We start from the raw sequence: 13602 nt of genomic DNA, 5'->3' as shown, positions 1-13602 counted from the left end.
AGAATTAATTTATTGACGTCATTTGTTATTTTGCACAAACATTGTAGCATTTACTTTGTTATTTTTACATTAACATTAAAAAATAAGCATTTAACCATTGATGAAATTTATGAAAAATGTCAAGAAGTATCTAAAACTGTTCTTTATGATTATACTATTAGAAACTATATTCAATAAAAGATCTGGTGCGAACCTCTCATAGCGTTGAAATCAATAAACTCGTTTTCAGGCTCACCAAATGTATTCATGTTCTTTGTATGTAAATAAAAAATAAATAAAAGAGTGTATTAAAGACATAAATCAATCCTAAACAATGCTTTAGATATATTTTACTTTCAGAATAGCTATAGAAATTTAAACAATTTATGGCAAAATTTTATAAATGCTGAATTTTTTATTATGAATAATGTTTTCGGTTATTTTCATAGAAGCGACCCTGTTTTGAATTATTTTAATAATATATATAGTAAGCAATAGATGGTCCAGAAAATGAAGTATGTATGATTTGACATAAATTTTATTGAACAAAAAAGGTTTATATGTAATACCTACATATTTATAGTTTTTGGAAGCATTTAGAAAAGTACGCTACCCGTGCACTGCTTGCTGCACCTCTTCGCCGTAGCTGAGCCTCTTATTAACGGTCGCCTGAGCGGTTCAAATATGTAGTATCCACTAGTCTGTTTATTTTTAAGAATCAGTGCGCAAAGTTGTTCAACGCGTGATCATCATTATGGACGTAATTTGGAGAGGGGGAGGACATGTTTTTTAAGAAAATGAAATATTGCTGTTATGTATGAATTGTAATTTTAAATTTTGTTATAAAAATAATATTAACGTCTGTTTTTATTACATTTTTACTTTGCGTGTGGGGCCCTACGCGAGTGAATCGGTTGCGTATACTTAAAGCCGGCCCTGCATATTAATGGTTTTCATACACTAAATATACAATAAGCGATGGTCACGGCGCTGCTTCACTTTGGTGCATGTTGCAAGTGCTGCAACATGCACCCAAGTTATTTTAAGGTTCTGCATGCCTGTTTTACTTACATATGCTATATAAATGTTTATGAGCTACAGTTATATTTATGTTAAAATTAATGAAAAATGTTGTTATTATTAAATTACTTTATTTATATTTCTATTATCAATAACATTGTTCAGTTATATTTCATCAAATGTGTACAAATTTTGTAGTAAATCTTATAGAAGAAATATAATTTATTTGAATAATCCATGGATTTTTTATTAATACGATACTATGTTAGTGTCGATATTTGCTAAAATTGGTTTGTATTGAAATTGTCAAGAAAGCGTAATAATATTTGTGCGTAGCGTATATAGGTGTCTTTAGATTATACATTGAATAATTTGTAAACGCACATTGAAAGTTTGTTTTACTAAAATAACGTGCGTTTAAATTGAAGATCGATGTTGAATACGCGAACATTTGATCGTTAAAAGTAGCGTCGTCATAAGAACGTCGGTCGTTAGCTCTTCCGTTTTGTCGATAGTGTGTCGGTTGCACGCGTTTACAGTGCGCATGCGCGTACGCGTTCCAGTGTCGCGCGTGTGTGCGTCAGTGCGTGTGCGTTTATCGGTGGTTCGAGGACGCCCCGTCGAAGACTGCGCCTCGCCACCGATCGGTGAGATCCTCTCGAAGTCGGGAACGTTTCCGCCCGGGCTGCGCCCCAACTGTCAAAAAAACGCGGCCCCTCCCACTCCCCCTCCGCCTAGGCAAAGTTTTCACATAGAAAATATTTGGCCAAAACACTATGATTTTTTTGGACTTTTGGCCAAAACAGGTGCATCTTCGGCACGACGGCTGCCAAATTTTTTGTTTCCTTCAAGCCGAAGATATGCATCGCGTTCAATGCTATACGCCAGAAGCGTTTATTAATTCCGAGATTGCGCCAAACAATTGGGTTAATAGCTTAATCCGTCGTTTGTGTTTGAAAAGTATTGTAGGTGTGTGATCTACTTTAGGTTTTACACGCCTGTTTAATTGTCTTCTTAACTGACGTTATTATAACGTATATAATGTACAGTTTGTTAAATCGATACTGTAGAACACTTACCCTTAGATTGAAGTTAAACACTTGTAACTGTGTCACGTTATAAGTGTTTAACTTGCCTTATCAACTAATCCAATTTATTATGATTATGTATTTGTTTGCTAAGATTTTATTAAATATTGTATACGTTTTTTGGGACATAATTGCATTCCTTTCCAGTTAAATTAAAAATGCCACTGTATTTAGAAAGCATTATAGTTTGATATGTTAACCTCTATTATATATCATATGGTTAACAATTATTCTCATAATCAATTCTTGTTATTTTTGTTTGACCTAAATAAGGATCTAGTGCTTTGTTTTTCATGCAAGATGTTAATTTGTAACAATTGATATATTTCATGATGACGCTTTCGGAAAATTCCTCGAATGCTTTTATAAAATATAGTTTGCTTTAGTTTTCTCCATGAAATTTTTGCTTCTTAATAATATTTCATTTTTTTTAAATATTTTAATTCAATTTCATATTCCTATTAAATTTAATAGGGAATTACTTTGAAAGATATGTGGATTTAAATAAATACTTTGTTCCATAAAACTAATTGTTTGTGCATTAGCCCTTTCACCGTGGATGGCTTATGTAGAATTCATCAAGAAAATCACCAGTATTCATTAAGCACCATAATATGGTTATTTAGTATAATTTGAGGCTGTAATCACTTGAATTTATTAAACAATAATATTTTTGTAAATTGTTTTAAATAAAAAAATGTTACTAGTGTGGTTATCAATATCAAAAAAAAGTTTCTTTAGTATTTCATTTTAAATATATTAAAGAAAAAATATTTTAAATATTTGATTTTTTTTAAATATTTTAATTAAATTTCATGTTCTTATTTAATTGCATATTTTTAAAATTGTTTTAAATGAAAAATGTTTGGTATAAATATCAAAAATAAGTTTCGAATGCAAAAGAATAATATTTTAGTGAGCTACCTAATAGGGTTATCTAATATATTATTTTAATAATTTCCTTAAGTTAAATATTCTATATATTTAATAGGTATTTTAAACCATTCATGTAGGGTAAATCTTGTTGTCAATTTATATAATCCTCCTTTTAAATATATTCGTTGCAGAAAGTTATTCATGGGGTGTTCACTGTTCTGACCAACTGATATTTATTTACATTTTAATTTTTACGTTCCATTAATACATTTAAAGCAAGGGTTTATCAAATTAACTTTTACGTATATAATTTCTTGCATATTCATTTATTTTTTCAATGTTACTAACAAAAAAAACCCTAAACGGATGCAGAAAATCCTTGCTATAAATGATTGATATACATATTTTCAAAATATATATCATATTTCCTGATTTCTTAGTCTCTACCATATTCTTATTTACCAATAAAAAAACATTGTATATACTTTATTTTAATAATAGATTTATATCACCCGTCAAATTGCCAGGTTTCTGATTTGTATCAGGCGGTATTTTTTCTGTTTTTTTTTTACAACTTTTTATATTTAAACAATGCAAATTTATTAACATTATTTTTATTTTCGGAAACTTGTTATTTTTGAAAATCTAGTCACTATATATCTATTTTTAATGTAACCCGGTTTAGTCATACAATCAACAACTGAAAAATCACCATCAATGTATCAGATCCAGTGTCTAAATCACTGTAGAATATCTTCAGCAATTGTTAGATGCCATCGATTATAAAACCCATCTCGAATTCATTGACCAGAATAGTTTGAAAAATGCAGCTAATATTTGAGTAAATACATATTTTATATAATGATAGTTCACACTTACTAGTTAAAGCATACACGATGCATGCATTTTCTAGTGATAGTATACATTTTAAGCTACAAAAAAAATTAACAGTAACATATACATATTTTAAAACATCAGTGTTTAATTATTTTTATTATTTATAATATGTACTCATGATCGATACATTCTTATTAAATATATTAAAATGATCAATAGACTCGATGTATATGACTTGATATTCAATTATTTTATGCCAGAACTAGAGAAATCTTTTTTCCACTGTACATGCACCAAAAGAATGATTATAATCAAAAAACTAGAATCGCTAACAAAATAATATACATATAAAACTATTAAACGTTTCACTTTAATTTTTGTAATTACTATAAAAAAGGGATTGATACTGATAAGATAACCAAATGCGCAATAGATGGTCGCAGTGAATCATTTAGTTTTGCAACTTTGTAAATTAAAAGCTGATAATTTACATGGAAAAATTTGTATTACTGTACAATTTTACGATGGTGAATCGGGGGAGACATGGGTTGTATCAGTTGTGCTTTTTTTAATGTTACATGTTATGAATATATGTATATGCTGTGTGGTATTCAATTGACATATATGATGATGTGAATTTGATTCGGATGACATATTTCTAATACATTGTATGGGTTTATTTTATAGAAACGTGACATTGAAAATCTGTAACGTGGTATGACTTAAAATGATTTGTTGCTATAACATAGCCTTGAAATGTTTATTTCATCATTAGACCTAAAAATCTTATTCTCACAATATTAAAGTTTTTATTTATTTATTATATAAATTATATTTTTAATTAATACACAAATTTTGTCACAAATATAATATATGAATTGTTGCTTTTCAATGCTTGCTTTAAAACATAATCCCTAAAAATTACATCCAATTTTACTTTTATTATCAGTTATGATAGATGCAATTTTTGAGAATATCTTAATGGTTTTGATATCATTTTATCGTTTTTAAACTTAAATTTTAATATTCAATAACATAAAATTATAACTATATAACATTAATCAACAAAATTTAGAATTACTATATATTTTTTAATTAACTTTGACAAAATTATTTATAAACTTCTCTGAAATATGGTATCCAATATTATATTGTATATTTTCGCTATTTATTTTTATTAAATTATGAGATATATATGTTATTTTTATGCAATTTCAATTGTCAATGTTTTTTATTGTTAAATGAACAACATTTTAAGTGTTCACACTTCGTAAATCTCTGGTAGTTGTTAAACTGTTATTCACCAAGTTACCAAGCTTTGATCCATAGCAAAAACCATTCCTTCACATCATTGCATTTATTGTTCACCACCAAACATTCTGTTTGAAAATATTGTACAGCTCTTGCTGATCGATTCAATTTTACATATTTTTGCTATATAGAATTTGTTTATTTATGAAACATATGCGCCACTTTAATGCAAATAAATATATATGATTTTGCTCATTAACTATTCGTGTCACATCAAAACAGTAAAGAACTCGTAATACATATGTATGCCCATGCACAGTTTTGCTACTCAAATATAATGTAATTGTTTCGACTGCGAAAGGCGGCGACGCGTGGGCTCCGTCGCCACGTACAATGCCGCATATCAATCGAAAATCTGAAAACAATTAACGAAAAACAGTTTCCAGAACGACGGATTGATTACTCGATAATTTATTGTGTGCAAATGAAACCGCAGAAGTTAAAGAAGCCATACGAGGCATTACAATCAACCCACATTTTCCTATTGTTCCATTCGATAGTGCGGCATGCGCGTTAATCTTGATGTTTTGCAACTTTGACGCAACAGCTTATGCTTTATTTGTTTTTCATTGCAGAATATAAAAGTGCATAATGTTTTCAAAGAAGAAGAAAAAGCCTTTAATTTCGCCGCCGACTAATTTCGAACATCGCGTGCATACCGGATTCGATAAAAGAGAAGGGAAATATGTCGGGTTACCTTTACAATGGGCGTCAATCGTCGGAAATAATCAAGTACGTAACTATGAATTTATGCATTATTTTAAATAACAATCGATTAATTTAAATTATTTTTCAGATTTTAAAATCAACAAACAGACCTCTACCGCTCGTCGATCCGTCAGAAATCACACCGACTGAAATATTAGATCTTAAAACGATCGTCAGACACGACCACAGATCGGTAGATCCGAGAATACCTCAAACGGCCCCGCATCCTTTGCACCCGCAACACAATCAAAACCAAAACGGTTTAGTCTTACCGAAAAATTCGCACGTGGCGCGATCTAATTCGCTCAGGAGCTCGAGTCCGCCGCGGATGAGGCGAGACTTTAGAAATCAGCCCAACGTTCCGCCCTCCGTGCCCGAGGAGTCCCCTCAAACACCACAGCAGCCGGTCGGTCCGCAATTCCCGAGCTTGAGACGCGATCAGCCGCCTTACGCTACGAAACCGATCAGAGACTCTCCGGCGGAATGGACGAATCAGCATCCGCACCATCACGACGGCCAGCAGTACCACCAGCATCCGCAAGAAAATCCAATTTTGCACCATTATCAAGATAACATTTTGAGAAATTCACCGAGCATACACAGCCAGCAGGACGTTCATGACAACGGCAGCACGCACGGAAGAATATCAGGATCGCAGCAGCATCTAATGCCTTATCCGAATCAGAATATGATGCACCAACAACCCGTCGGATACAAGAATGCCGTACACGGAAGTATAAGCGGATTGAATGGAAACTTTCAGAGTCCAAGTAATTATATTTTTTTTTAACTTTAACCATTTCCGGCTATTTCTATAGTCTATTTATTTTCAAGAGTCAGTGCGCAAGAACATTGTTTAACGCGTAATCAAAATGTGCTCTTAAATTTCTGCCTTGTGATTGGTCGTTCTCAATGAAACGATTGATCTTACGGCGAACGACCAATCACAGGGCAGAAATTTAAAAGCATGTTATGATTACGCGTTAAACAATGTTCTTGCGCACTGACTCTTGAAAATAAATAGACTATAGAGCTCAACTTCCTTATACCTACTTATATTTTATCGACTATTATCCTCTATTATCTTTTTAGCAAACTAATTAATCCCTCAAATTTTTGAAGTAAGCTTCGATAAGCTATCTGGATATTTTTCAATGCAAATATCTATCAACATTTCTTTACTTTGTTATAACTCCAAAATTTCAATTTGTGGTTGATGTGGTATATCGTCAATATCAATATTAAGGGGGTTTAAAATATTTTTATTTAATCTTCTCTTTTATGAAAATCTTTAAATCTTCACATTGTAAATCTTGATTAATACCAATAAAGATTGTCTTTTGTGTCAATTGCAGATACAGATTTACAACACGTAAAATTATATAAATTTTCTTCATTATATGCTTCTTCAACAAACGTAGTTTGGATTCAAAAGCCATAATTTTAGAATACATATTAATTAGTAATTTGTCTTTACACTACAGCCTCAAATTAAGAAATAACGAAATTTAGATGTGATTTAACTGCTTAATTGTTTATTTAAGAGATATGTGCATTTATATACATACTTTGTTCCATAAAACGAATTATTTGTGCATTTATGTAAGGTAAATATTCAAGACAAGGATTAGTTACAGAGAATTATTCATGGGGTATTCACTTTTCTGACTAATGCTTGCTCGCTCGCATTTAATTGGTCCAACAGTAATGCACAAACAATTCGTTTTATGAAACAATATTTTTATATGCTGCTCATTTAAATTGACATCTAAAAAACGTGTTTTTTCGAGTAAATGTTCTAAAAAAAATCTTATTTTTCTGTTGTATATTTATTATTTACCTAAAAAAAGTTTATAATATAGGTTTTTTGAATAACCTTAAATATTTCAGACATAAAGTGGTTAGAGAATAATTTTATTTTTATATTTATATAAAATTTAATATTTAAATATTTTTTAATTGGGCTGCATATTAGCAAGTATGGTCAATCGCATGTGGACCACCGTACAAATTTAAATGGGCCGCAGATTGCCAACTTCTGATCTAGTATAATCTATTAGTTAATAAAATAAAAAATAGATTTCGGAAATTACAGCTTTATTTTTTTTCTTAATTATAATATTGATATCCTCAACTTATTAAGCTGAAGTTCTTTTGGCAAATTCTTATCTTAGTATTGTATATTTTTAACCAGTATTGTTTTATTTGTAGTGGAAAATCCGATGTCTTCCTCGCCATACGGCCGTCCTCCGAGCATACCGCAACTATCTCAACATCCGCACAGCTCTCCACTGCCCGTTGGCCAACAACAGCCTATGGGAACGTCTCCAGCCGGTGACATAAACCTTAACACCGTAAATGTACAACATAAAAAACCGATGCTCCAACCCACCGCTACCGCCCAAAACGCTTTAACGACCAAACACGAGCAGAGACTCACTCACGAACAGTTTCGAGCTGCTCTTCAGATGGTCGTGTCTCCGGGAGATCCCAGAACAATGCTCGGTAGATTTGTAAAAATCGGCGAAGGCAGCACCGGTACAGTTTGTACGGCCATTGAAAAACCGACCGGTCGAAGGGTGGCAGTGAAGAAGATGAATCTGAGAAAACAGCAACGGAGAGAGCTACTGTTTAACGAAGTGGTTAGTATTGCAACATATGTAAAATTACTGTTTTAAAATTTGTTGATTTATCTATTATGATATTCAGGTCATCATGAGAGATTATCATCATCCAAACATTGTTGAAATGTACGCTTCGTATCTGGTCGACGACGAGTTGTGGGTTGTGATGGAATTTTTGGAAGGCGGAGCTCTCACAGACATTGTGACGCATGCTAAAATGGACGAAGAGCAAATAGCGACCGTTTGTAAACAATGCCTTAAAGCGCTCGCATTCTTACACTCCCAAGGAGTTATCCATCGAGATATCAAGTCAGATTCTATACTATTAGCCGCCGATGGAAGAGTCAAACTGTCTGATTTTGGATTCTGCGCTCAAGTTTCACAAGTATGATGGTTTTATTTGATAAAAATACGACGGAATTGCTGATTTATTTAATTTACGCTTTTAGGAAGTACCGAAGAGAAAGTCGCTAGTTGGAACACCATATTGGATGCCTCCAGAAGTCATATCACGTTTGCCTTACGGGCCTGAAGTGGACGTTTGGTCTTTGGGTATTATGGTTATCGAGATGGTTGACGGAGAACCGCCATTCTTTGACGAGCCTCCTCTACAGGTAATATATTTTTTATTCCACACTTTTTTTTTACATTACTAACTAGACATTGATTAATTTATTTTAATTTTAAGGCAATGCGTCGCATCAGATTTATGCCACCGCCAACGCTTAAAAACGCATCTAGAGTATCAGCAAGACTCATCAGCTTTTTAGAGTCGGCGTTAGTCGTGGAGCCGGCGCAGAGGGCTCCGGCCGCTCTGCTCCTACAACATCCGTTCTTGCGGCAGGCTGGAAGTCCGGCTCTCCTTGTACCGCTCATGCGGCAGCGTCGTCCAAATCAAACCGAGCATTGATTGCTGATGTCACAATGATTGTACATATATTTTTATATACATTATTAACAATTAAAAGCAATAATGTTTATGTATACATTTGAAAAAGGGCAGTGTATGATGTTAACCTTTTGTGAATTCGTTAGAAAAATAAAATATTGACTGATTTGTTTACTTTAAACTGTGATATATAAATACTTTATTACATTTATGGATTATCGTTTTTATCCAAAATCGCATGACGTGTTATTAAACAATGTTTATTAATCAACTATTTTTTATTATTATGATTGTAGAACGATTCTGTAATATTTGGTATATAATGCACATATCAGTATTAAATTATATACTTATCTATACAAATAATGGTGAAAATCATTCCATATCAGTGGCTCAAATTCACAAAAGGTTAATTTACATAAAATAATATCGAGAGAAGTTTCGAGTGTATTTTATATGTAATTTTTAATTTATATTATAATCGTAAATTCAGTACAAGATTTTTTTACAATTAGTTAATTTATTTACATGAAATGTGGATGTTTTTATTTGTACAGCGATTATTTTAAATATTGACATTGATGCTTGAAAAGTTTATTGTATTTGTTAGTTATTATTATTGATGTATTGAAATAATGTCTTCAGCCAAAAATATTCGCTATGGTTTTACATTAGAGAGTACATCTTTTTTTACCACTTTTTAACTTGTTATTTAATATTCATTATAACATAAAATCATTCCTAAATTGTTTATTGTTATTATAAAAAAGTATATTTTTCTTGTTGCTTTTTTTGATAATTAGAATATACATCTTTTTTTTAAATTTATCTTCACATTCCATCGACTGTTGCCTTCGTAGTATTCTTGTGCCGTCCACTCAAATCGACCAAGTGCCTTAATGAAAAAATCTTCGTCCGATTTCGCCTTCAAGTATTAATATTTATTGTCTTTTAGCTTAAGAACCGTTTCCAGTTCTTAGTTTAAGTATTGAAAATACATATTATATATTTACATATAGATATAATATTAAAGATGTTAATGTTTCTTTTTTTACAAATATATTTTTATATATGTAGAGGCAGCTCTATTGAGGATTGTTTTACGCCGACAAACATCAGGATTGTTGCCATTGTTTATTTTATTTTTTAATAAACGTGAAATTTATCAAAAGTGAAGATATTTTGGTGATTATGTTGTATAATGTATGTATAAATTAGACGTAAGCGATTAACTACTTTTTTATTGGAACACGATCTGACCTTTGTATATTGAGATTATTCAAATTCGGCGTATCTGCTATTTTATTTTATTATAACCCATTTACTTATTTGCCAAAGGTGTTCTTTTTTACTTGGCTCATTTTTATTTCTTATATTGTGATATGTTTTTTTACCGTTTTGCTTCTTAATATGGCTACTTTAGTATTTATTTGTTTTGTGATCCACAATCTTTTGTCCCTCAGTATTGAATAAATCATATATAATGAAAGATTATTTATCATTTGATTCTTAGAGCAATAAATACACAGTAAAGTTTTTGTTTGTGTTGTTATTTAAAATCAATCTCATGCTTTAAAAGTGTGAAATATGTGATTTCACACTTTTAAAGCAGAAACCTTTCTTCATATGCTGAGCAGAGTGACGTTGATGAATCCGTCCTCGCTCTATTGCTTGTATTTTTTATGAATTTGTGCTCACTACCTTACGATAAATAAGTTACGGAAAGTAAGTGTATTTTTATGTAATATATAAAAAAAGTTATATTCGTACATCTGATTTTTATTATTAAAATGCATAATAAATTAGTAAATAATTAATAAAGCAGTGCCATTCAGTGATTTTATCTGAATATGAAAGCATAGTATATTTAAAGATCTGTAATGGATCGAGGTTTATAATCAATCGAATTGTCGATGAGATTCACCCAATCTGGTATTCGGGGATTCTTGTAGTAGTTTTCTCTCGTCATCGATCTGTTGTTGATGAAGTCGGTTCCGCCGGCAATGGCGCATCCGAGCCAAGACACAAAGTTTTCTTTTGTGGGACCCGAATGGAACTTGAAAGTCTCCCAGTACCATTTATCCTTATAGAGGGGTTGCTTGATTAGATATTTCAATTCGGAATTCAATCTGGATTTTATGCCAGGTAGCATCGATGTCCCGCCAATCAGGAATATGTTAGAGGCAAGAGCTACGCGATCGTCAATCGGACACTGAAAAATATTGTTATGTTTACAGAGACGTAGCACTTTATACATGATTTTTATATCTTACCTTTAAGATTGAATCCAATATTATATTGCCCAAAGATAGATTATCATTATCTCTTGGAAACAATACTTCGGCAGCGAGCTCTCGAGTTTTACCAGATATGGTTATGAACGAATCTCCTTTTATTGGGTATTCAACGCTCGGAGGTGAAGCTGGTGGATTACCTTCTCCGTATTGATCTGATCTTTCCATTGTTGTTACAAAACATGTCTTGACTGTAAATAATGAATTAATAATTTAATAACCTCACATCATTTTTTTAATAATTAAATAATTGTTTTTAATCCAACCTTTAATATCTTCAACGATTCGTTTAGATAAATCCAATTCTTTATCATTATCCGAGTTTAAGAGTTTTACTAAATTTTCATGAATTTGACGCGCAGCTAAAGGTTGACCATCTGATGCTTTTAAAATCGGGATTCCATGCACAACTGGCGTAATAATGGCTTCTTCGTATCCAATATCAACAATCAAGCACGTATTTACAGCTAACGGGCAAATTGCAAAGACTGGAGAAGGTGCAAACATTATTGACGATACCTAAAATCATAATTACTCTATAACTGATAAAATTTTATTTGCTACTAAATACTTTCATAATATATTTACTTCAAAATGACAAAATAAAACTCTAGCCAACATCTCCCTGAAGTTAGTAGGACTGAAGAGCGGATCTACAATGACTACTTTACGGTCTTTCGGACTTACTAATACATGTCTAAAACAATTAAAATATAAATGAACTCTTACATAACATTTTTAAATACATATTATAATGATATATCATACTTGAAATATAATATATGTATAAAATCCACCAGGGTATTATACAGATCTTTGTCTTCTGTACAATCGTAGACGTTCTTTATGGTCTTTGTTTTCTGACACGTATATTCTGAAGGTATGATGGATCGGGGAGTAGCTTCTCCGGCGAAACCGATCCTATTGTGGATCTTTATTAAATATATCGTACAAATGGTGTAATAGCGATGTGGTGTAATTTATACGAACTTTGTGTAAGCGGCTCCGATGTCTATCACCACAGCTTGTTTTTCGTGACTTAACGTTATTCCTTCGAAAGCTGGCATTTTTATTAACTTTGCCCTTACTATAATATTTTTTTTCACATTAATTTGAATCAATAGAAAAAGTTTTAAAATTGTCTTAACCCTAATTCAAAAATATCGTTTTAAATACATCAAATCTAATATATTTTTATTATTAAATATTTCTAATTCATTTGTAAAGTGTTTAGTTTTATTTTAAATTAAAATAAAGATATTTTATAATATGACACCATATAGCAGAACGAGAACGTCAAACTGTCACGAATAAGTGTTGCCAGTATTAAAAATAAATTAACAGTATTTTTAAAAAAATATAATGTTCTAAATAGCAATGACTAAAACCCAGGGCTGTGGAGTCGTTAAAAAAAACACGACTCCGACTCCGATTCCGATATTTACCAACAACACGACTCCACTCCGACTCCGACTCCGACTTCAACTCCGACTCAAAAAAGTTTAATTTCATCAGGTATTTTTGGTGGTTTTCTACACGTTTAATATTCATACGCTATACACATTTATTATTACGCAATTAAAAATTCATAAATTTCATAATTTAAAAAAATGCTCGGTGTCGCTCATTTTTCACGACTCCGACTCCGACTCCAACTCCGGCCAAAACACCACGACTCCACGACTCCAACTCCGACTCCGACTCCGACTCCACAGCCCTGCTAAAACCCAATTAAATTAGCAATTCTAGATAAAGAAAATATTTAAAATGCAAGAAGTTATTTAAAACACCAGGAAAACACTAAAAAAAATATATATAATTTCTAAAACAATATATATTAAAATGTTCGGATTATATAAAATATAATCATTTCGTGTCTAAACTATGTTTACGCTTGTCCAGTGTGGAGTAACGCGAGTAATACTAATTTGAATAAACTTCAAGTTATCCCAAATAAAGCCATAAAAATAATATAT

At 31.6% G+C, this 13602-nt stretch overlaps 3 protein-coding genes across 4 annotated transcripts in view; 1 reads left to right on the top strand and 2 right to left on the bottom strand.

Annotated features, from left to right (window-relative positions):
• Positions 1 to 13602, bottom strand: part of LOC148238118 (sortilin-related receptor-like) — a 309166-nt gene that overhangs the window by 52753 nt on the left and 242811 nt on the right. The gene's annotated exons all lie outside the window — the stretch shown is intronic.
• On the top strand, positions 1518 to 10871 carry mbt (serine/threonine-protein kinase PAK mbt). 2 transcript variants are annotated; one of them, XM_088205925.1, is made up of 8 exons: positions 1518 to 1646; positions 5687 to 5843; positions 5908 to 6589; positions 8031 to 8461; positions 8529 to 8828; positions 8893 to 9057; positions 9132 to 9373; positions 10410 to 10871. In XM_088205925.1, exons 2-7 carry the CDS (start codon positions 5703 to 5705, stop codon positions 9351 to 9353), a joined length of 1941 nt encoding a protein of 646 aa, XP_088062051.1. In that variant the 5' UTR covers positions 1518 to 1646; positions 5687 to 5702; the 3' UTR covers positions 9354 to 9373; positions 10410 to 10871. The 2 variants fall into 2 exon arrangements, with proteins under 2 accessions (XP_088062051.1, XP_088062050.1); XM_088205924.1 differs by having other exon boundaries at positions 9132 to 10871.
• Arp10 (Actin-related protein 10) lies at positions 11096 to 12977 on the bottom strand. The gene is made up of 6 exons (XM_088205954.1): positions 12617 to 12977; positions 12395 to 12547; positions 12215 to 12323; positions 11893 to 12145; positions 11606 to 11817; positions 11096 to 11544 (listed from the first exon to the last, which is right to left on the bottom strand). Exons 1-6 carry the CDS (start codon positions 12691 to 12693, stop codon positions 11200 to 11202), a joined length of 1149 nt encoding a protein of 382 aa, XP_088062080.1. The 5' UTR covers positions 12694 to 12977; the 3' UTR covers positions 11096 to 11199.

This window comes from Plectrocnemia conspersa, unplaced genomic scaffold (assembly GCF_051122295.1).
Source record: "Plectrocnemia conspersa isolate PC_06_02 unplaced genomic scaffold, ASM5112229v1 ptg000002l, whole genome shotgun sequence".
Classification (NCBI taxonomy): domain Eukaryota; kingdom Metazoa; phylum Arthropoda; class Insecta; order Trichoptera; family Polycentropodidae; genus Plectrocnemia; species Plectrocnemia conspersa.
Note: the sequence above shows the minus strand (reverse complement) of the source record. Positions and strands in the feature narration are given on the sequence as shown.

Bases quoted from the DNA above. Each gene is read 5' to 3' on its own strand.
- Arp10 (XM_088205954.1), bottom strand. From the start codon at position 12,693: ATGCCAGCTTTCGAAGGAATAACGTTAAGTCACGAAAAACAAGCTGTG. The intron at 12,146-12,214 runs GTAAATATATTA...TTATGATTTTAG, and splicing joins TTTTATTTTGTCATTTTGAA to GTATCGTCAATAATGTTTGC. The intron at 11,545-11,605 runs GTAAGATATAAA...AATATTTTTCAG, and splicing joins TATTGGATTCAATCTTAAAG to TGTCCGATTGACGATCGCGT.
- mbt (XM_088205925.1), top strand. From the start codon at position 5,703: ATGTTTTCAAAGAAGAAGAAAAAGCCTTTAATTTCGCCGCCGACTAAT. The intron at 8,462-8,528 runs GTTAGTATTGCA...TATGATATTCAG, and splicing joins AGCTACTGTTTAACGAAGTG to GTCATCATGAGAGATTATCA. The intron at 8,829-8,892 runs GTATGATGGTTT...TTACGCTTTTAG, and splicing joins TCTGCGCTCAAGTTTCACAA to GAAGTACCGAAGAGAAAGTC.